Genomic DNA, 22,862 nt, shown 5'->3' with positions numbered 1-22,862 from the left:
TACATAATCCAAAAGACAACTTGCAGGTAACTTGCCATTCAACTATTTCTGCAGCAGGACACAACCTGAACTTCCTCAGCGTGGAGGTTCTGTTTTGACTTTCTTTCAAGGTAGGGAGAGAAAACTGGGCTGGGAGACTATGCAAATGATGTGTGGGAAAGTCGCACCTTAAGTAAATAAGGCCATCAGTGCGTGTCTGGGCAGGGAGAGGGAGGTGGGACTTCGAAAGAGAAAGGGCTAAATTCTGGAAACAAAGCCTGTTGTTCTGGCTGGGAGGGCCCTCCCCCGTATAGCTGTGTGTGTGTTCTGATGACAGCAGCACAAATCCCAGTCAGCCTCCACTGATATCCATCTGAGCAGGGAGCAGGCTTGGAATCACTAATAGCACTGCCATTGGGACTCTCTCCAGAATACCCTTAATTAGGAAGAGGTAAGGTAGGTGGATTCCTGCTCCACATTTGACAGCAGTGCTGTTAAATACTACAGTTCACCGCCACCAATGGGAGACAGCGGGAGAAGCCCCTCAGCCTTCCAGGAAATAAACTATCTTTCTGAAATGTAGGAAGAGACAATTCAGGACAACCAGTTCTTAATTTCGAGTTCCCTGTTCCCCCTTGCGTGGGAGGGGAACAGACAGAGTGGTGGAATCACAAAGGTAAAGGCCACAGATCGTTCTCTTCAAAGCAGCAGCCTCAAAATTTACCAAGCAGCAAAGTCATGTGGCAAGCTTGTCAAATGCAGACTCCTGGGCCAAACCAAGGACTGGGATTCTACGGATGTGGGATGGAGCCCACGAACCTGCATTTTAACAGCTCCCTTGTTAATTCTGGAAGTTACACTTTCAGTACTGAGGTTTTGGGGCAGTGATCATTGATGGTTCCATCAGCAGGATCGCTTGGGAGCTTGTTAGAAATGCAGAAACCCGGGCCCAGCCCAGACCTATAGAATCAAGACCTGCGTTTTAATAAGAGTCCCCAATAACATTAGTTTGGTACATACTGGTTTAGACTATGTTTCATAAGAGTCCCTTTACTCATGTCAGAGTAGCTTTTGGGGCAAAAGTGACAGGTTCAAAGGATCCATTTAGTGTTACTCCTTAAAATTTGGGAGGAGGGAGAGTAAAGCATAGGACTGCCAAAAACACCACAGACACCAACAATATTTCCCTAAATAAGCCTTTTCCAAATTGGCATAATATAAATTTCAAGAAGTTCCAAAATCTGCCATCGTGAAGTGGTCAGGGCAGGCCCCCCTTTGGCTTCTGCATTGTTCCTGGACCATAAAGGAACAGACTTCAAAGGACTGCAGCAAAAGTCTACATTCATCAGGCTCAACTGACAAGATTCCGGGGCAGCCATTAACCTCTCAGCACCAACCCAGCTCCCGCCTGCAAAGGGGCCAGGAGATTGGACTAATCCCATTCTAAAGAATGCTGGACTTTCGCCTATTGATGGGAAAAGTGGGGGAGGGGGCTGGGAGAAGAAAACCTTGGTGGAAGAGGAGGAGAGAGATGCAAAGACACAAGCCCACATCCCTCCATCTAGCCCATTAGCACTGTAAGGGAAGATTATAAAAATGTGTTATCAATTTACAGAACAGTTAATACATGAAGTCACTGGCTATGCCCAAAGAGTTTCTTTTTATTCCAAGAGAGAAGTGGTGTGTGCATTCCACCAGACAGCTGGTATAATTTAATAAGCTTCGGATGTGTCTATCTGAATTTTTTAAAAAAGCTTTCTTGTTCTCCAAGGAAAAAGAGGCATAGTCACAATAAAATCAGTCCCTCTCTTACATAAAGGACAATTAAAAGAAATCTCACAAAAGACCAGTTTATTTACCTGCAGTCACCCGGGAGTTTGCAAGACCCATGCTTGGGACTGCAGCCTTGTCGGCAAATAGCTGTAAAAAACAGAGAAGGGTGTGTCAGCACACTGCCTGTTCCTTTCATCGCCACAGTCATGAGAATGGCCCATTGCATTAAAGTCTGCAAATTCCACAATTTTAATAGATCTCATATCAAGTCCCTTGTAAGGAGAGGAAGATGGGAGAGGCCCAAATAACAAAACCAGCTTTAAACTTCAAGGCCTTGTTAGCAGATCCTGAAAATATGATATTGTTTGGGGACAAAATGCAGACAAGTTGATGAGGAAACAGCAACCTTCGTCCAGCCTCTCTAAACCATAGCTACCCTGGCTCCTTGAGCAGAGCTTGGTCAGTTTCCATTCTGCCCACACCCTTTTAGTTAGAAGAATAAAAGGTATAGATAATCCTTCCCCATCCCACCAGGACATGTTCAGATGAGCCTCAGGCTTAAAAAAACAAAAACAAAAACAAAAAAAAACCCATACCAAATGCCTGGTTTCAAAATTCCACGGGACTAACAGAGCCAACCAGGCTGGAGTCACTGGGCAGGCTAATCTGGTGGCCAGATCTGGTGAGATTTTTGTAAAGTACCCATGCAGAGCGATTCTCTACTTCATTAAAAAAAAAAAAAGAAAGAAAAAAAGTGACTTTTTAAAAAATGTCGGTTTATAAGACCAGGCACAGTGGCTCATGCCTATAATCCCAACACTTTGGGAGGTTGAGGCAGAAGGATAGCCTGAGGCCAGGAGTTTGAGACCAGCCTCAACAACATAGCAAGACTCTGTCTACACAAAATAAAAAAGCTGGGAAAGCTGGGTGTGGTGGCATGTGCTTATAGTCCCAGCTACCTGGGAGGCTGAGGCAGGAGGATCACTTGAGCCCAGGAGTTCAAGGCTCCAATGAGCCATGATTGTGCCATCATGTGTGACAAAGTGAGCACCTTATCTTAAAAAAAAAAAAACACCAAACAAAAAACCCACACTAAGTGTTAGGTCATTTAGTTTTTCAAACACACTAAAATATGTTAATCAATTCCCCTTTTCATTTGAATTCCAGAAATGCCATCCTTTTTAAACTCTTGTCTCCAATTATTTAAGAAAGCATTAGTACTACCCAGGAGATCTGCAAATTCCTTCCTCCATGCCCCATCCCTCTGTCATGGTTCTAAAACTCACTTCGAAATTGAGTTTATCAAAATAATTTACCTAATTATCATGTAAAATAAGCAGAGTACATGATTGCTCATGAGGGGATATTATACAGTTAACAGAATTACCCATCAAGTTGCTATGAATTGGAATCACTGAATTCTATAAAGGGACTGGGACAGCAGACAGTACAGAGACTAAAAGTGGGCTCAGTCCTACATCAGTAGGAAAGCTTGAGCTAACCACATACCTCTCCCCATCAATGCCATGACCCCAAAGACGCCCAGTGAAAACTTGCTGCAAGGCTACCCCGAATGCAGGGCTATCATTTCCTACAGGATTGCCTGTTCAGACGTCAACTGGGCTAACCTAGTTCTGTCTGGCATCTATTTTGGGTCAAGTTCCTTAGAAGCAGAGTCTGAGAAGGGGATCTGGACATAGGTAGAAGGAATTGAGGGAAGCAGATAGGGGTAGGGGAAGGAGCTGAGCAAGAACATGGTCTCAACCGGAGTCTGATTTCAGCCTAATCCCAGGGTAAGCTCCAGAGTGCGCATTGTACTACTGTTTTAAGGCAAAGGAAGCTGGCCTTTGTAGCCCTATGTCTGTCAATCACTGACTGTGAGCTGGAGGAATGGGGCATGCACTGGTTTGGCCAAGGACGAGTCTCCTGAGAAGGAGCAGCTGTGAGCTGTTGGCAGCCAACACAGCACCTGGGGGATGGGGATGTCAGTAAAGGGGATCTGGATGGGGCACTGACAGCATCTTCTACACTCAGCATCTTCATGCTGCAGGCCCGGAATAACAGCCAAAATCCCACCCCACCTGAGATAGCCACATGCCACCTGCCTGCTGGTGGGGGGATAAATGGACACTAAAAGCAACAGGCATATGTGCACATGCACACACACACACACACATACCTCTGTTACATTCGGGGCCCATCCAGCCTTCCATGCAAGTTTTGTTGCCATTCTGGTCACAGGCATAGTGTCCAAAGAAGTCATCTCTGGGGCGGCAGAACTTATTGCAGCCAAAGCCATAGTAGTAGTCATCACAGGTCACGCGGATCTGATACTCAAAGTGGGCAACGCCTGTGTTCTGCTTCAGCGTCTGCCACTGCCGGCTGGGGTTGATCATGCCCGAGTGAGAAGCCTTTTCAATAATACTGTCAGGTTCTAAAGACAAAATGATGAATCGTGTTAAATATTCACATTGGAGCCTTCTTCCCTGACCGTTTTGGCTTTTTAAAATAAAAACATACCCAGATGCTATGAAATTATATCCGTTGTACAAAAAGGCAAAGAAATGAAAAGGTGATGCCCTTACCTAGAGACAACCTGTTACCACTTATTTACCTTCTTTCATGGGTACACAGTATTTCATCGTCTGGAAACGCCAATAAATAACTTACCTAGTCCCTGACATGTGGGCATGTGAGTCGTTTGGGCTTCCTACTATTAAACAAAGCCACAGTGCGCATTCCTGGAATGTATCTGCCTGTGTATGTTTCCCACAATCAGATACTTTAGAAATGGAAGTGCTGAATCAGAGTATGTGCACAACCAATCGACATCTGTCCACAATCTCAAACTACCCAGTCTGTCCTCCCACCACCCAGGAAGCTGTGCTTCCCAATAACACTGCCAACGTTGTACATTATCACACCTTCTCATCTATGCCTGATAGGTAAAGAGGTATCTCGTTTAATTAGCATTTAATTAAGTGATGGTGACAGTCCTTTCCGGTAGTTACAAAACCATTTATATTTGTTCCTGTGAACAGCAACAGCCTCTCTCCTCTGCCAGCTTTTCTATTACATTGCCATACTGACTTGCAAGAACTCTTTACATATGAGAGAAAGTAGCTCCCTATGGAAATGTTGCTCTTGAAGAAATTTCATTGCTCCAGATAAAGGTCAGCAATCATTTCTGGTTTTAGAGTTTTGTGTCTTGCTCAGAAAAGCTTTTTGTCCATTCCGAAACTCTTTTTTTTTTTGAGACGGAGTCTTGCTCTGTCGCCCAGGCTGGAGTGCAATGGCCGGATCTCAGCTCACTGCAAGCTCCGCCTCCCCGGTTTACACCATTCTCCTGCCTCAGCCTCCAGAGTAGCTGGGACTACAGGCGCCCGCCACCTCGCCCGGCTAGTTTTTGTATTTTTAGTAGAGATGGGGTTTCACCGTGTTAGCCAGGATGGTCTCGATCTCCTGACCTCGTGATCCGCCCGTCTCGGCCTCCCAAAGTGCTGGGATTACAGGCTTGAGCCACCGCGCCCGGCCCATTCCGAAACTCTTAACTGGAAGCCAAGGAGAGGACTGAGTTACTTTTTTTAAAAAGTGTTAACATGGCAACCTTTAAAGCCAGCCCTTAAATACCAACACCTTGAATTTGATGCATTCCACCTTTCTCCCCTGCCCAGAAGGCAGATGGAAGAATAACTCACCAAAGTTTAGACACAGGTAAATCGAGGGGAGGGTTTCTTTTTTCTTTTCTTTTTTTTTTTTTTTTTTTGAGCCAAGTCATGCTCCCGGAAAAAAAAGCTTACTGAGGAAAATAAACACCTCCAGCTCAAGCAGCTCTCAGGAGTAAGTAGTCCCTGCCCTGAGGCCATTTATGATCCAGTTTGAGAAGAGACAGGTACAAAAATAGCTCAAACATCAGGTGCCAGGAGTTCAGGTGAGGGATCTGAAAAGGCAGCGAGGCACTAAGTCAGCACCCCAGCCTGGTTTTGTGTTTGTTTTCTTAAACCTGCTAGCACCAACTCTTCATCACCTTGTCAAATCCAAGGCCATCTTGGAGAAACAGAGACTTGCAATATCTTTGTGATTCTTACCCACCCACATGGCTGTTTTTCTAGGCCTCGGGCCCGTGCTCCTTTACAAACTGATGCAAGCCCTGTAGGTGACCAGGAGAGAAGGGACTCCTGGGTGGCTTCATCCACACATCCCACTTCCAACAGGGCACCAGTATTCACCCTCTGGGGCTCTCAAACTGCTGCGTGGGCAAGACAAGCCTTGAACAAGCCCACATACCTGCAGCCTGACACCCCGGCAGCACTGAACCACTTGCAGGTAACACTTTCCTCATTTTTGCAAATAAACAGAGGCCAAGGAATGACAAAAATGTCTCTCCATTAACTATGTTTGCTCTGCTGGTTCAGTTAAAAAGCACAGTGGGCTATTACCACACGCTTACAAGATCTTCATAAAAGGGATCGGTTATACACACTAGCCATGGGGCATCCAGCTTCTGAGGCTGGTATCAACAAGAAACAGTTCAGACAAAAGTTCAGGGCAATCCTAGGGGTACAAGACTGATATGTACTTTTCAGTTACGCAGGAAGCTTTCCACTTATTTCCGGGAAGTGCCGTGAAGAGGATCACTTCAGAATCTTCAGTGGAGCTAATGGAGCTGCATACATAACTTCACACCTGCTCAGGGAGGGGGTCGAGCGTGTCTGGGTTCGAACACCTCTGCTGCCTGCTTCCTGATCACGCTTCCCTTCAGCTTGGGGCACCGGAAAGGTTATCTGTGGCAGTTCACTTGGCAGTCCAGCCTGGTGATTGGAAAAGGACGTCACCACGCCTCTCTGCAATCCCTAGTGCCATGAAGATGAATCACGAAGAATCCATGACCACCTCACAGGCCACAGAGGAGGTGATGAAGAGCGAGTCTCAGCATAACCTGGGACCACACCAACCCGAAAACCTAGAAGGGGGCCTCAGCCAAGAAGGCTAAGCTACAGGGAAAACCTGGTCTGAAGTGTGCCTATGTATGCTTATAAACTGAAACCATTTGCTCTGGGGGAGAAAGAAATTTGGAACTCTATATACCACAATCCCAAAATGTAATAAAAGACTTTAAAGGACCGATGACAGAAGGACCAGCCTTAAATACTTTCGAGTACATAAACAGCACCTAGGCTATATTTGGGCCCGAGTCTGCCTGTGAGGGCTCACTGCAGAGCTGATAGAAGGAATTCTCTGCCCTAAAACTCAGGGCTCTGCCTTTGATTTACATCTGAAGCCAGAATGTTTACAACTCACTTGGGTCCCACAGGGCAGCCAACTCCATTTGGGCTTCTGAACATCCTCAGCTTCTGCCCTGTGGAGTGCAGTCCAGAGGGAGTGGCTCAGGGTGAAGAAAGGAACAAAACACTCCAGGTAGCATCAACAGCATGTGCAAAGGTCCTGAGGCAGGAGAGCACGCGATGTAGTTGAGGATAGAAAAGCAACTGCTAGGGTATGGCCAGGCTACAGATACGATGGACAACATGGTGTGTAAGACAAGGCTGGCAGGGAGACAAGGCTGGGCTCCACAGAGCCTTGTGGGCCACGTGAAGATCTGTCCCAAGAGCAACAGAAGGCCACCGAGTGGTTGGTTTTTCATAATAAGGGTGACAAGCCAATGTTATGCTCTGAAAAGACCAGGATGGCAGAAGAATGGAGAAAGCACTAGAGGTGGGTCTGAGCAGATAAAGGTGGACCAGACGGAGGCTACTCTAAGTTCGGTCATGAGCAGATGGTGACTTGGACCAGGGCAGTGGCAGAAGGCAGGCAGATTCAAGTGAAGAGCTGGAGAGATTTTTCAGAACTTGGAGGTGGACTAGGTATGGATGCTAACCAGAGATGGGGTACACAGAGCGCCTTCCATATTTCTGACTTACGGCAATGAGCGTTCAAATATCAGTGGCAGACACCTAGAAGGGACCCTAGGGAAGGGACTGCTTTTGTCAAGAGAAGATCCTGAGTTTGGTTTTGACTGTGCTGAATTCAAGATTCCTTGGAAGCATCATAGAAGAGGTCAAATAGGCAAGTGGAGAAACCATTCCCACCAAACCTCTTCGGGGTTCACCAAGTGAGTTTTGATAACCTGCAATGGGCACCCATGACTTTGTATCAACCCCTCTCTCTCTCTAAAAATAGAGGTTTAAAAGACCTTTATTCCTATCCCAGTCTTCCTTGTCCTCTTCCAGGGATTTGGTTACCCCCCCAGCAGGAGATGAAACATCCCAGAACCCCAAAATGGGGCTACCTGGAAATGCAGACAACTGTGGGTAGTTCTGGACAAGCCCTGGGTTCCCAGGGGCATAACTCCCTGACCAGCGAGGCAACAGTAGGCCCAGGAAAGGTTCTGCGAATGCTGGAGTGTGGCAGGGAGGTCTCTCACATGTCCCTAACAAGTATACTGACCCAGCTCTTATCACAGGCCAGGATCAAACTCAAGTTGTTCACTCTACCGGGTGGATTGTTTTAATAGCTAAAAGGGAGGGAAAATAACACCATGCCGACACCATAATATTACAGAAGAGCCTATGCCTCCCCTCCTCCTCGACCCCTTCTGCTTAACGCTTAGTTACCATTGTAAGCAGGTCACAGTGACATAATGTTCACAGTCCTCAACGTTTGTGGCAGAGAAGGGAGGGGAGAACAAACAGGTGTCTGTGACCCTAACTGGCATCAGCTATAGCCAAGGCTGACACAGCTTCCCTGCCACCCCCACACGCACTCCCCATGGCATTATAGGGTAGCCCTCTGGGGAGGAAGACTTGGACCTTGGACTTCCATAAGCTCCCATCCAGGGAGGATGACACCCAAAGAGTTGGAGTTAAGATTCCCAAGCTAGAAGAGTGACCCAAATGGCCTGGGACTCTCTGGCACATCTGGGCTCAGCAATGATTCTGCAGCCCCAAGTGGCCCAATAAGCCAGCCACAGGTGGAAGTTGCCCACACAGCAGGCACCGAGCCCTCAACTGCACCCACGGTGGGCATTCACCATTCTCTGTCAGCAAAAAAGCAAGGCAAGGAAAGAGGAAAAGATGTTATTCACAGTGAAAACAAACAAAAAAATGGTAAGATAGAAAAGCAAAAAGAACAAGGCATTCAGAGAACAGAGAGCCAAGACAAGAAGCTGGATCCACTCTTCCTCATGCACACACCAAGAGACTTCAGTGCGCATCAAGCTTTCCAGCAACAGCAACCCAAACTCTGCTGGCAAAAAGGCAACTGAAGTTTCGGCTCGTGAGCAAAAACACTGTAAAGTTACAATTAAAGAGCAAGACTACTTGGTAAGCCAGACTATGTCATTTCCATCACATCCTCCATGGCTTATCCACCAAAACCGGCCCCTCACAGCCCTGAAAGGCAACCTGCACTGAAAACAGAGCCATCTTTCAGAAGGGGACAAGGCAGGTAATGGCTGTGAAGCTCTGTAATTCTGCTTCAATGAAAGGTCTGTGGTGCAGTGTGGGAAACCTGGATGGGTTAGAAGCTCACCTGCCCACCAAGTGAAATTCAAGGTCGGTCTCTAGAGCCCAGCACCACCTTTATGGCTTTATCTTTCTGATGAGAGATTAAACGCTCACTTAAAGTTTAAATGGACTTTTAAAAAGTCACTACTTTGATCCTTTAGCAGCCTACAAGGTTTTAAAGTTGTAAAACCATTAAGATCTCTATCCTGAAGATAATCTAGGTTTCATAATCAGGGAATGAGTTAACTGGGAGTCTGTTCTGGCCACTTAATATTCCAAGCTAAAATTCTAGAAAAGTTAAGGAATAGATTCCACTGACAGGTTCACCCTAGGGTGCGGGGGAGAACAGAAGGCAAGGGGTGGCAGAAATCCTAAGTACTAAGGAGACAGATCCAGCTCCAACTGGTTGGCCAAGCCCCACACTTCCACATGTGTTTAGAGAAAAGTCCACAGAAGTGATACTTACGAACGGTGTCATTACTGGAATCCCACGCCTCCACAAGCAATGTATAGGACCTCTGCAAGACAGATAAACAACAATGTAGCAATTCAGAAACAGGGTCGACTCTCCAAAATCTCCTACATTCTTGGCCTCCTCCCAGAAGACCCCACCAAACAAAACCATAATGCCAAAATAAAAATTCTATTGGTTGTTGCACTGAGTTCCTGGACGTTTAAATCCAAACCAACTCCCCTTCCTTTGTCAGTACTCTTCCCAGGTTGACAAATGACTCCTTTCACCTGGCAAGGACCCACTGGGGTCAACATGCATGCAGGCAGCTCAAAGTTGAGATCAGGAAATGCCACCTCCCTATATGATATGAGAGAACTTAGCATATAATTTCCCAAAACTTTCCAGACCCTGACCCTAGTGCACAAGTGAGAAAAAAAAAAAAAAAAAAACACAAAGAATTTATTCTAAGTTAACCTAACCAGGTATTTGTACCGAGGGGGTATTGCTAAGGTTACACTTTGGGCCTGGTGAGGCAGTCTCTAGGGAGGCCCCCTTTTCCTTTTTAGAACCCCTTTGAAAGCTCTGTCTGTGTGAGACCATCCTGGCTCCCACAAGTATCGGGTAACTCTAGGAAACAGGAGGGGGTAGATGCAAAGCGACTCTGCAAGACAAAGAAGTCAACCTCACTTGGGCGGTGGAATTGGGGGCAGATCTCAGGGAAGAAACTACAAAGGGAGAAACAACCGCACACCCATGGGTTATATTTATTGATGAACTTACCTGTTAATAAGATCTAACATTCCAAGAATAATCAGAGTCTACTAACTAAACAAATTCCCTGGATACTGGCAAGATGCCAGCTGTTAAACTGAAGGCACCTTTTATCTTCCAAGCTTATCTCAGAATTCCACCTCCCCACCCCTCCGCCAAACCTAAGCTATTAGCAAATTCCCTCCTTTTCTAAAAATGTCCTTCGTAATTTACAGTAAGGTCAGTCTCGCAAAACACCGGCATTTAAATGAAGCTTCTGCTATCTTGGCGCTGAAGAAATGTACTCAAGGCAGGTGGGGTAGACAAGGAACATGCACTGGGTTATGAATCCCCGCTTTGCTGTGTCAGAAACCAAGCCATCGGAAATAGAAGCGTGTACATTAAATAATACCGTGCTGTGCCACCAGAAGCACACTGCTGCCAAGAGAAGAGAAAGCACATATGAGATAAAGGCAAAAGAGAAAAAGGGTAAAAGGGAGTTTCATTCATAACTCCAGGCCAGCTTAGTGCTCACAGTGACACAGCAGGTCATCTCTGAATATAAAAATATCTTGTGATAGACCCTGCCTTGGAATTCAGCCGAAATATGTTTCATACTCAAAGCAGAGTAGGATTCCATTTCGTTCACTGATAACTGTGGGAAAATGCTCAGAAAAGCAAAGCAAAACCGGGCAAGCCGGGGCACATACCCAGCCCTCTCCTGTTAGTGGCCACAGGTCCAAGTTCATTGTTGTTGTTACTATTTTATTAGCGAAAGTTATACCTTATTTACAGCCTCTTTAAGTTTCTTAGGACTTCCTGCAAATTACAGGACTCTTCCCTAAGAGCAGCAAGAAATTATAGTTCTCTGCTGATTTGAGGTAAGAGCACAGTCAGAATGAGGCCAGATGTGTGGCTGATTCTGTATAATTAAGCCCTTCATTTGCCGGTCACGTTGGGGCCCACGTCCTCCACTTCAACAATATTGTTGTAATTAATCCTCTGATTAAATGCATTGACACCAGGAGTTTTGACAGACTTGCACAAGCGCTAAACACATAGTACCCACAAACCCCACTGCAAGGGAAGGTGCCGGGACTGAGCTGGCATGGCAATACTAACTCGGTTTAATACTCAAGGAGGAAGGCATCCTTAGGTCTTGCACAAGAACTTGGAAGACCAAGCGGTCTACCAGGCTCATCCTCGCCAGAACTGGGAAAACCTCAGAAGTTGCTGACCAATGTCACCCCACCTGGAGAGAAAAGAATTGCACACAGCCCTACGTGCCTGGCTCTGTGATTTTCCATGAACTGCCTTCTTTCTCAGAGGCAGAGACAGGGTGAAGGCAGGGAGCTACAGTGACGGCAACAAAGGCTGGACTTTTTTTCCTGCCTGTTTCAGGGAAGGGATCAGGGTCTCCTGGGGCAGGAGGATTCCTCCTACCCAGCCCTACAGAGAAAAAGGATTCCCTCCAAGGCTCCTATTAGGAGGCACTCAACCTCCCACTCCATCCTCACACTATAGATCGATCAGCAATCAAGATAATTTAACAATGATTGTTAGTTGCTAGAGAACTTTAATTTTTCCCAGGCCCACGCTTGACCTCTCTACATCCCTGAACATACACCCAGGCATTGAGATCCCAGACCACACACACACACCTCATGCCGTCAAAGCAGGGACGAGGCTACAGAGCAGCAAATCCACTATGCCAAAGTCACATACAAGCAGCCACTGCAACTCTGACCCCCAGTAGAGGCTGAGTCCTCCATCCCAGGAGGGCTTGGAAAGACAAGTATTCAAACTTGCTTATACAGCAAAACAACAACAAAAAAAGCAAATACCTGGGTTTTTCTTGGTTTCAGACTACAGAACTAAGATTCTGAAGAGTCACCTGGCTTTCATCTTTTTTCCTTACGTTTTCCAGAACAATACTGTGGGGGCCACACAGGAGGGAGGGGTAGCAAACAGATCTTCAGTCTGGATTTGCAACTGAGTCACCTCAGCCCCTTCCTAGCTCCAAGCCCAAGGAAATCTGGCAAACTGGCAGCTGGTTCCCATTCTGGTATGGCATCAAAGAGGAACAGTCAAGCCTTCAGAATTGCTTTTTGGAAGATTTCCGTGGAATTCTACCTAGAGGAGAGTCCTGGCATCAAAGCCCCAGGGCATCCAAGGGCCACCAGGCTCCCCCTGCCCCCAAGGCTGGGGCCCCTGTACCTCCTCCCACCCTCCACACTTAGGCTGTGCCAAGGTTGTGTTCTCTGCCCTGTCCCACTCCATGGCGGTTACCTTGGCACTGGGCAGAGTGGTAAGCACTTAATTGCCACATTAAGAAGGGGGGATGTAAGAAACAAAGGTAATTGTGTTGGCAGCCGGGAGCTTCCTTTTCCTGGCAACAGTGACAGCCAAACCAAGCCCTGAGAAGCGGCTGCCTCCCCTCCTGCCAAGCTGACGGACACAAATAAACCGCCATCCAAACGGCACGCGTGCGGCGTCCAAAACCCCAGGCTGCAGCGACAGGCAGGCCCGCCGGCGGCACGCACATCCTGGGAATGCCCGACGTGCCAACGCAGCCATTGTGCACAGTCAGTCGGCTCCCGGGGTTCGTCAGGGGCCCTGTGCTCTGCTGACTCAACTGTTGCTTCCTGTCGCTTGTCCTGTATTAGCATTATTTTTGGAGAGGCCCCATTATTCTCCATAATCCTCATTTCAATCAATTCGGCCAACTCTATTGTCCTGCCTGTGTCTGGGTGGCCAGAGTATAAAATATTCCAGTCACAAAACATATTAAGCAGAAAAGGTTGCAGGGAGTCCATGTGTGGGCACACTCACACGTACTCATGCACACCATGCCAGTGGGTTTCGGGAAGGTAAGATAAGAAAGGACAACTATCCTATAGCATCTAGGCTAAGACTTCAGACACAGAAAGCAATCAAGTCTGTAGGGCTTGACATGTCAATAGAGTCCGATCTGGTTACAAAGGGTGATTTTCTCATCAAAGCCCACCTCAAAGGCTCACCAAGGGGCCCCAAAGCTCATATCCAGATTTGAGACTCTCAATGAGACATCCCCACCCCCTTTCCCATCATTACCCTTACCTGTTTGAAAAGCATCCCACTGATAATTAAATGCACCAGTTACAAAAGGGTGGCGAGGTTAATAGATAGAATACCGAGAAGCCAGCCAAGCACAACGGTCTGGTTCACACAGAGCAAGCCTGAACAAGAAGCCTTTCTATTTATTTACCAAAAGTACATAAAAACTGGGTTGAGCTGGTAGAGGACTCTGCATGTTTGACTATTTACGTACTCCTTTAACTACTGGGAGCCACCTTGCGGAATTTCTTCCCAGCACACGCACTGCACCAATGATAGATGTCACTGGCACCGTTAAAAAAAAAAAAAAAAACAGTATGGGGCTGCTGTGGTCCACGCGGTAATCAGAAATCAGCATAGAAGTCACAACACAGCTAGCCAGTGCCATGCACCAAAGTAAAGTTGGGATTTTTCTGAACCCAGGACCCTCCTCCATTTCCACCACAATTCTAGAATCATCACTTTCCATTCATCCCAATGTATCTTCCAACAGTTGGAAGAAAAGACTAAGTATATATACATACATACATACATACATACATACATATATATATATATGTATGTATTTAAAAACTGAAGCCAAGAGTCACTTCTCTTAGCAGCCTAGATCCTAAGCTTGAAGGATGGGGGTAGGTGGAAGAGCAACATGCCTCCAGAAGTTTGCCATGGAAGAATTTGCAGGAATATTTGTATTTGTGGATTACAATGCTAATTGTATGCACATCCAGAGATCATGCATTCTTACGTTGTCACTAACCTTGAAAGCCGGACATTGGGACCAACTTCTGGCCCATCTACAATAGGGCCAGTGGATGATATGAATCCGGCCAAGGCCTCTGTTCACATTCCTGTTTTCAGATCAGGAACTCTGAAGGCTCCTTGTTGCCTTGACACTGTTTTTTTTTTTTAAGTAAATTTTTTTTCCATGCTAAACTTCCCACACGCCTTCTATCTAAAAGATCCCCAAAGGCACCACTATTTGGTGTGAAGATTTTGAGCAGCATTTAGATTGCTGATTTTCTGGGAGCTTGCATGCCTGTAAGTTGCTGCTGACTCTCCTTTTTACCCACTCAACTCCCCCAAAAGCCTCCACACCAAAAGTTTCACTGTTTTCTAAAAACGTCTGAAGTCCCTATAGAATGATGGGTGTGGAACTGGTGGGTTGCAAATTCATATAAGTACAGGAGGTTTGAATAAGTTGCTAAGAAACAAGACAACAAGGAGGAAGAAAACACAGAAGGTTACACCTGCAAGAGAAAAAAGAAATATTAGAAACCAAGTACCTGGAATAAAGATTCCATTTTTGGAGCAGCTATTCTGCAGATACTTAGCACAGCTCTTTCCAAGCAAGCACAATTTCACTTTTCCCCAAGCCCAGTGTTGCAAGACAGACACATCACTTCATCCCTTTGGTTTGAGGTAGACTTCTTAGGGCAAAAGGCATTTCTCCACATGCAGAAAGTCCCTTGCTCCGAGCACATACATACACACGTGCTCTTTCTTTGTATACCTGCTGACCACATGGGCGGGATGCAAATCCTGGCTGCAGAAAGGAGGCTGGTCAAATCAGAACCCCATCCTTGCGCCCTCCATGTGCCCACACCGTATCTAGAGAAGCTCAGGGACTGGGAAAGACAGCAAAAGGTATAAAAGTAAGGGCCTGTCAATTACATTCTGTGATGAGCATCATGGCAACTGGTCATTCAGGCCTGAAGTATGAAGGGGGCCAAAGCTGGCATCCCTCACACAGAAGAATGTTTCATTGGATTTTCCTAAAAAACAATTAAGTTGATCTCAGCAAGTCTTTTAATAGGATCAATGGAATTTAAATGTGAGGCTAATAAGCCAGATACCCCAATTGCTTCCCCTAACATTTCTCTACATTCATTTCACTCTGGGGCCAATGTAGCAATACAGCTAACTGGGGTTCTGAAGTTCCCAAAAAGGTTTTGGGGATGAGTAGTGGTAATTACACTAATGCATTTTTAATAAGCAGGCACTACTGGGATTTAGCACGAATTTTGGGAGGTACAAATTAACCATTTCAGTGATTTATAAGTGGTCATTCCTAAATTATTTCCTGTTAAGCCCAATTACTTCCCACAATAATGTTCTTATCACTTGGTCCCCCAACTTGAGAATCATTAATCCAGATAGTTGCTGCAAGTTAAGCCCCTTGGAGCAGCAACAGAATGAGAATTAGAAGCCAGTGGTGAAAAGCTACCCTAAGACCAGAGCTGGGGCAGTGGACACCAAGTGGGACATACTCAGATATGATATATGGCAGGAAGGGCCGCCTCTACAAAGCCTTTCACATGCACATCAGAACGTGCACTGTATTTCATATCCGACCAAATCGTTTCCTGCTCGTCCTCTCTAGAACATGAACAGTTGCTTGGATAGGGGTCATAATTCCAAACAAAGGGCATGAATTACATGACCTTCTACACTGACCTACCCCTGCACCCTTTGCTGACACCCAGCATCAGCAAATTTGGGAGGACTCATGCAAATGGTAATTGTGCCTGCTAGGGATTGGGAGCCCAAAGTGGTTTGGAGTTTTGCTTTGTTTTTAACCATATATCTTTTTCTTGTTATCTCTTGAATTCTGTGCTGAGTTCATTTGTTTCCTATTCAAGGAAATCAGTTTTAAAAGACATAGTTAATTTCCAAACTAAATGAAGCTGTGCTCTCTACTTAACTACTTGCTCAGCTACTTAAGTATTTCAGTTACATTTATACTCAGCCTGGAATCATTCTTGAAAGTTATGGACTGTGCCGTTTCTCCAGCCACATACAGAAAAACAAACACACCTAAACTCCAATTTCTCTTGAGAAGTAAAGCTTATGTTTCACAGGCCTTTTTGGGGCATCAGGGTGGAGACTTGTGATACATGTATTTGTACTAACTTCAAAAGAACCACATTCTCAGTGTTGCCCCATCGGTCTTCCCCCATTCGAGAAAAGCCGAGAGTCTATTTCATGGTTGGTGACCCGTGGGGCCTGAAACCACAGAAGAGCACCAGCAAATGCAAATCAATCGCTTCTCCTGCCCTCCCACACTATTTCCGCTCCTTTTCCATTGAGTACTAGCTGACCAAGTGTCAAAAGGGGGCAGACGCACCTTCTAGGTCACTTTTCCTTGGCCAGCCTGGAGAGCAAGCCTCCTTGTTTTCATGCTAGCCATCCCTCTGACCCTACTCTCCAAAATGAGCCTCAGCCAGGCTGCTGCTTTTCCACATCACTAATAAGATTCCTTTTATGGTCTTGTGAAAAGCAAGGGGCTCCAGACAGATCCTCCGGCAGGAGGGTGGAACCACCTGCAGGCCCCTTCCCCCTAAACTCCAAACACACGTTCAAGGGCAGTGAGTATTCACAGTCAGCTTGGGCCCAGCCAGATTTAAAGGTACCCAGGCTCTTTAGCTTAAAGTTCTCCCTAATAGGGGATTAACAAACAAGATAAATACTCTTGGTAAAAATGAAATCCCACAACAGAAGAAGTCCTTGGACCTCAAGAGAGGTTCACATACAGTACTGTTGGTTTTTTTTTATATAAACCCCTTTTCATGGCAGTTTTTGGTAAGTGTCTTATCTCACCCACAGCAGAGGGCACTTTATAATGCCAGCTCCTGTAAACGTGGATTTTAAGAGCCACCCCAAGCTTCACACACAGACACAGCCTGATACTCTCCCCTCTCCTCCCAGAATCACAGCCTAAGTTGGCGGACAGGAGGCAGCAGAGTGCACCCCATTAGAGCACGTGGTGGTAAGCAATCCTCTGGGGCACCGAGCTCTCCCTCTCACCACCCACCCTCCCAGCACAGGCTAGGCCAAACCCTAGTCTTGGCAATGAGTCATGCCTCCTGGACAGCGGGAGCCAGGCAGAGGGCACACCCCCAACATTTCCCTTTCCTCCCCTTCTGCAATCGCACCCATCTTCCTTCCACCCATTTTGGGATGTTGCAAGGGCCTCCTTGCAGGATCTGCCAGCTGGGCCCGGGGCCTCGAGCTGCTGTGGGGGCGGAATGGGGCGGAGGATGAGGGTCTATCACTTGCACCCGCAGGCACTACCTCCTGAAGACCACCCCTTCCAGGCCTTGGCACGGCCCCCGAAGGCTTGCGGGGGCCGTGCACCCGCCCTTCCCGGGGAAGTCTGCAAACACAGCTGTTCCAGAGCCCGGGAACCGCTGGAAGTGAGGCCACAAGAGCTACACCACTCGGGGGCGGGGGCAGGAAGGGGCCGGCAGCGGGCGGGGGTTCCCGGGTCTACAGCTCCTGTGAGGGCCCCAAGAACCTCCTCCTGCAGCGGCCGCCCCCGGCCCCTGAGCCCAGCCCGGAGAGCGCCCCCGCACACACTAAAATCTCCCGGGGAGCAGCGGGAAACGGACTCCCCCACACCCTCCAGGAAGGACACACCCGCCCTCCCGGCCGTTCACGGGAAAGGGGAGGTTGCCAATTTGGACGGCGTTCGCAGGCCAGAACTGCGCCGAGTCGCCTTCCACGACGCACCAGGTTTAATTAGTTAAGAAAAGAGATCAGCTACAACGACCTCTTGGCTCGGGGCCGGGAGGGTTACTCTGGGAACTTCAAGTTGCAAGTTTACACCGGCCTTCCTAGGAGCCTGGTCCCATAACCCCTCTGGGATCTCCACTTTTGTGCACTAAGCAAACAGCAGCAGGCATGGGACCCATCTCGACTACCCCAGTCGAGATCTAACTATAGTGTCCCGGCTCCCCCAACCGCCACCCCTAGAGATTTCCCCCGTTAGCGCCGAGTTTCAAGCCAAAGCCCTTTAAATCCCTCTAGCAGGGGATAGCAGAGCTCGGCCAGGCGCGGGTGTGAGTCTCCGCCTGGCCTCCTTCCCGAGTCGTCACTCACCGGCCAGGCGAAACTGAAAGGCAGCACGATGCGGTTGCGGTCGTTGCCGCGGCTGGCCTTGAGGTTGAAGGTGTTGCCCCCGATGACAGGCGTGGACCCTGAGCCGAAGCTGCAGGGTCCCCCGGCCGTGACGCGGGACTGATACTCCTTGAGGCACACTTTGAAGTATGTGTCACACTCGTCGCGGGTGCACTTGCGGTCTCCCGGGTTCCGGGCGCCGCCGCAGCAGTTCCCGTTCTGCAGCTCCCCGTTCACGTTCTGCATGGACAGGATCTCCAACTCGAACTGACCCGAGGCCCCACACACCTGCCGGCGAGGGAAGGAGGAAGGTCAGCGCGGGAAAAAGCTGTTTTCTTCGAGTATAGAGGTGGCGACTCCCTCCCACTCCCCGCCCCGACGAGCCCTCCGCCCCGAGTGAAAATAATTTTGCAAAATTAGGTTCAAGGACTCAACATGATTCCGGGACAAAAATTAAAAAAAAAAAAATGCACCAGTGCGGAAGAAATCCGACGACGACGACTGCCCGGGGGGCAGGAGCGGAGCGAACGCGCCCCTGCCCGGCCTGGAGGGGTCACCCTCAGGAGGCCGGGGCTCCCGGGAGTCGGCGCGCTCAGCCCAGGTGCAGCCGCTTGGGCGCAGGGGCGAGGAGTCGGGCGCTCGAGGGCTGCCGATCCTGCTCGCGGGGCTCAACCGCCCAGGGCGCCGCGAGGGGAGGGAAAGGATGGCTGGGAGGGAGGCCCGGAGAGGGGCTCCTACCTTGGCTCGCAGGGCACAGAGCAGGGCGAGCAGAAGGCTTAAGGGGCGCCCGGGCCGGCCGCGCGTCCGTGGGGACCGCATCGCTGCGCCGCGCGCCGCGGGCACTCGGGACGCCGCCGCTGCTGTTCGCGCTGGTGCTGCCGCCGGTGCTGCAGTCGCCGCTGCCCCTGCGGCCGCCGCGTCCCGGCTCTAATATACTCCGCCGATTGGAGCATGCACGACTGGAAAACAACACCACTTTTCAAAAGCCCTTTCAAGAGCGGCGGGTTCCAGAAGGCAAAGAGCCCGGCCTCCTTTTATTATTCTGATCGCTTCTTTGAGACGCTCCCCCTCCTCTTCCACCTCCCGGCTTTCTTTCCTTCTCTCGCGCTCCCCTTCTTTTATTATTATGATTATGCGCAGCCTTTTATTCCCTTTCAGATCAGCTGCATGGAAAAAGGGGGGAGGGAGGGGAGAAAAAAAAAACCCAGCCTAGCTTGCGGGCCGGCCGCAGGTAACACAATGACGCGTGCCCGCCCGGCTCTCGGAGAGGGACCCGGAGAGCCCGTCTGGCAGCCGCGGCCCGGGCTGGCTACCTCTACCCAGCACGCCGGACAGGGCGCATGCGCGCTCATTAATATTCATGAGAGGGCGTGCTCACCCAGGACACGCCCCTCCCCTTCACGTTGCTGGGGAGGGGGTAGTGCGGGGAGGAACTTGGAAGGGGTTGGGGGCTCCGGGATGCTTAGGGCTGCAAAGAAGTACTGGGGCCCCACACCAACCCCTGCCCTCGGGAGCTTCGGGCCAGGAGGGAAGGGAGAGTGCGGGGAGGTACTTGGAAGGGATGGTTGCTTAGGGACGCCTGGAGGCCCCCAGCGGGGACCGCCCCCTCGGGCGCCCGGGACCGGAGCCTTTGCCCGCGCGTCGGGGCCCCAGGTGTAGGCGCCGCGGCGCTGGCTGAGCGGTCGGAGCGGGCAGCTTCCGCCTTCCGAGCCGCCTGCGTCAGCTGCGGCTTTCGCCCCGGGAGGAGGGCCTGCCTGCCCGCCGGGAGTTCGGCCCGCTTCCCGCGAGCGAGCCGCCCAGAGCGCTCTGCTGGCGGCAGAGGCGGCGGCGAGGCTGGCGCGCTTGCCGCCGTCTGCTCGCCTCGCGGAGGCGACCTGGGCAGACGCTGCTGGGAACTTTGAAAAACTTTCCTGGAGCCAGGCTTGCCGCAGATTCGAGGGGAAGCCTCGGCCGCGCCCCACCCCCTCCCAAATCCGAGTCTGCGGAGCCTGGGAAGGCTCCCAGCTTCCTTTCCAAAGCGCGCCGGGGCAGAGGCGCGGGGAAACCGGGGGTAGAAGGCGGCGGGCACGCCGGGGCCGTGTTCAGGCTTTGGGAAGGGCCGGCGGAGATGCTGGTGGGCTTGGAAGCCCTCCCCGGCCCGCCGCCCCGGCCGCAGTGCCGGTATTGCACCTGTAGGCGGCCTCCGAGCTGCTCTCTGGGTGGCAAGGGGCCTGGAAGGGGCCGTGTCCCCACCACCGCCAGCCGCGGAACTTGCCTTCTCTGGGGTGGCAGTGGAAACCGATACTGTTTTCCACCTTGAGGCAAGCCTGGTAATTAACAGCTACACTCCCGGTCATAATCAAGGTCGAAGAAACCCATGGCTGGCCGTAGCCTCTGCCAACCCCTCTCCCAACAGGCTTGCTGTTGCGTTTGAGGGGGCCTTTATATGGAAACATCGACTTCCTTTGAAGGGTGGACAAAGTTTTGGCCCTAGCAGTGGGTATGTCCTGCAGAAAAGCGTGACTATTCAGCGGCCTGTTTGGGACTTGAGTTCTCCTGGGTGTGGGACGTGATGGGCTGGCAATAGGTCAAGGGAAAATAGTTTCCAACATGCTGAGTTATGAGCATAAAAGGGTGGGTGTTTGTGGTTATCAACTTATTGCATTTGATGGGAGGCTCAGTATGAACAACATTTTCAGTGCCAGATCTCATCATTCTGAGGAATAAACTAGGGCAACTAACTGACCTCTTTACATAGGTTCAAAGCTACCAAGGATGGTTAGGAGTCTTGGCATTTTAACAGCCTAAGAAATGCTCCTAAGAAAAGTGCTTTCTTAGTGTTAATGTGTCCCATCTTGAGCACTGGCAAGATAATCCATGTTTTGGAAGGGAGGTTTCTAAGAACAGAGCAGGTTTACGGCTGGTCATGTTAGCAAGTGGAGTAGGCAGCAACAACCTGGGTGTTTCAATGTGTTCCAGCCTCCCTTCTCCCAATTATCCTAAATGCAAGGCATCCAGTTGTCAACTGTAATCCTATCTACACTTTTCTCACTGAAGTTTCCATCAACATCAGTCTCCCCACTTATCTGTCCTGTTATACTTTATACTCCCAAGTATCCCTGAGTTTGGGTGCTAAATAACGGTTTAAAAGTAAAATGGGCCGGGCGCTGTGGGTCGCGCCTGTAATCCCAGCACTTTGGGAGGCCGAGGTGGGTGGATCACGAGGTCAAGAGATTGAAACCATCCTGGCCAACATGGTGAAACCCCATCTCTACTACAAATGCAAAAATTAGCTGGGCGTGGTGGCGCATACCTGTAGTCCCAGCTACTCGGGAGACTGAGGCAGGAGAATCGCTTCAACCTGGGAGGAGAAGGTTGCAGTGAGCTGAGATCATGCCACTGCACTGTAGCCTGGCGACAGAGCGAGACTCCATCTAAAAAAAAAAAAAAAAGGAAAGCAAAATGGTGCTGAAAAAGGCTGGTGTGATCTTAAAGTACACACTCAGAGTTCCCTGTGTCTGACCCTCTTTTAATTCTGCGCCTTGTGCCCCACACAGCTCTCAGGAAAGAGGCTGCAGAGCCAGACCTTTAGTTGAAGTGTTTAGAGCTCCACCTGGATTCACCTAGAAGGGCTACCTGAGGTTGCAAGTGCCACCAGTTGCAATCTGGGCCACGTGCAAGCTGGTGTCATCTCCAGTCCACCAGTGAATTTAGCCCATTTGACTGATAGGAAAGAAAATATAGATTCTGAGAGGTGAAAACTACCTGATTAAACCTAACAAGAATGTCAGATCACTAATAAACAAAATTTTCATGTCAAATAGCACAGAGTCGCACACCCTTCCTGAGCCTGGGAACCCACTTTTAGAGAAGGCAGTTGTGGGTTCTCTAAACCCACAACTGGGTTTAGAGAATTCTTTTGAAAATTTTCAGTTGGGGCTCTTCCAAATAATTGGGACTCCCCCAAAAAGCCAGTCACGTTTACCACAACAGACACTGAGTGGAAGCTCTATCCTCCGCTTCCTTGAAGCCAGTTGTCAGTCCCCCTCCTTAGAGAATGAGGAACTGCTGCTGAAAGAACTGAAATACAGAGATTCCCCCTTGGTCGAGCCTTATCCTGCTTTGGGGTATAGCCTCCAAGTGTAAATGCATATTCCAGAAAAAGATTCCTGTGGAAAATGCCATCTTTAGCTATCATACCTACACCTGAGAGAAGGGGAGGGGCTTGTGGTCAGTTACTATCTGACCTGTCTTGTGTGCTCAAAACATCATCCTTGGATATCTTTTCCTTTAATTCTAAAAAGATGATGGATGCCTCATTTTTTCTTTACCCAGAAAACTTGCCCCACCTTTATCTAGTCAACAACATATAGCAGTTCTGAACCCGCAGAGGCTTTATAAGAGATATTCTAGCTATATTAGCTGTACTT

The 22,862-nt window shown here is 49.1% G+C and overlaps 1 protein-coding gene across 1 annotated transcript in view; it reads right to left on the bottom strand.

Annotated features, from left to right (window-relative positions):
* The window catches only part of JAG1 (jagged canonical Notch ligand 1), a 37,029-nt gene extending 17,186 nt beyond the window's left edge, over window positions 1-19,843 (bottom strand). The window contains exons 1-5 of the mRNA XM_033185604.1: window positions 19,192-19,843; window positions 18,436-18,741; window positions 9,724-9,775; window positions 3,932-4,186; window positions 1,839-1,899 (exon numbers count right to left, since the gene is read on the bottom strand). Coding sequence (XP_033041495.1) covers window positions 1,839-1,899; window positions 3,932-4,186; window positions 9,724-9,775; window positions 18,436-18,741; window positions 19,192-19,272 — 755 coding nt within the window. The 5' untranslated portion in view covers window positions 19,273-19,843. The remainder of the gene's footprint in view (window positions 1-1,838; window positions 1,900-3,931; window positions 4,187-9,723; window positions 9,776-18,435; window positions 18,742-19,191) is intronic.
* Between the last annotated feature and the right edge of the window lie 3,019 nt (window positions 19,844-22,862).

This window comes from Trachypithecus francoisi, unplaced genomic scaffold, assembly GCF_009764315.1.
Source record: "Trachypithecus francoisi isolate TF-2019V2 unplaced genomic scaffold, Tfra_2.0 Lachesis_group21, whole genome shotgun sequence".
NCBI classification, from domain to species: Eukaryota; Metazoa; Chordata; class Mammalia; order Primates; family Cercopithecidae; genus Trachypithecus; species Trachypithecus francoisi.
The sequence above is the reverse complement of the archived record's forward strand: the minus strand, read 5'-3'. Positions and strand labels throughout refer to the sequence as shown.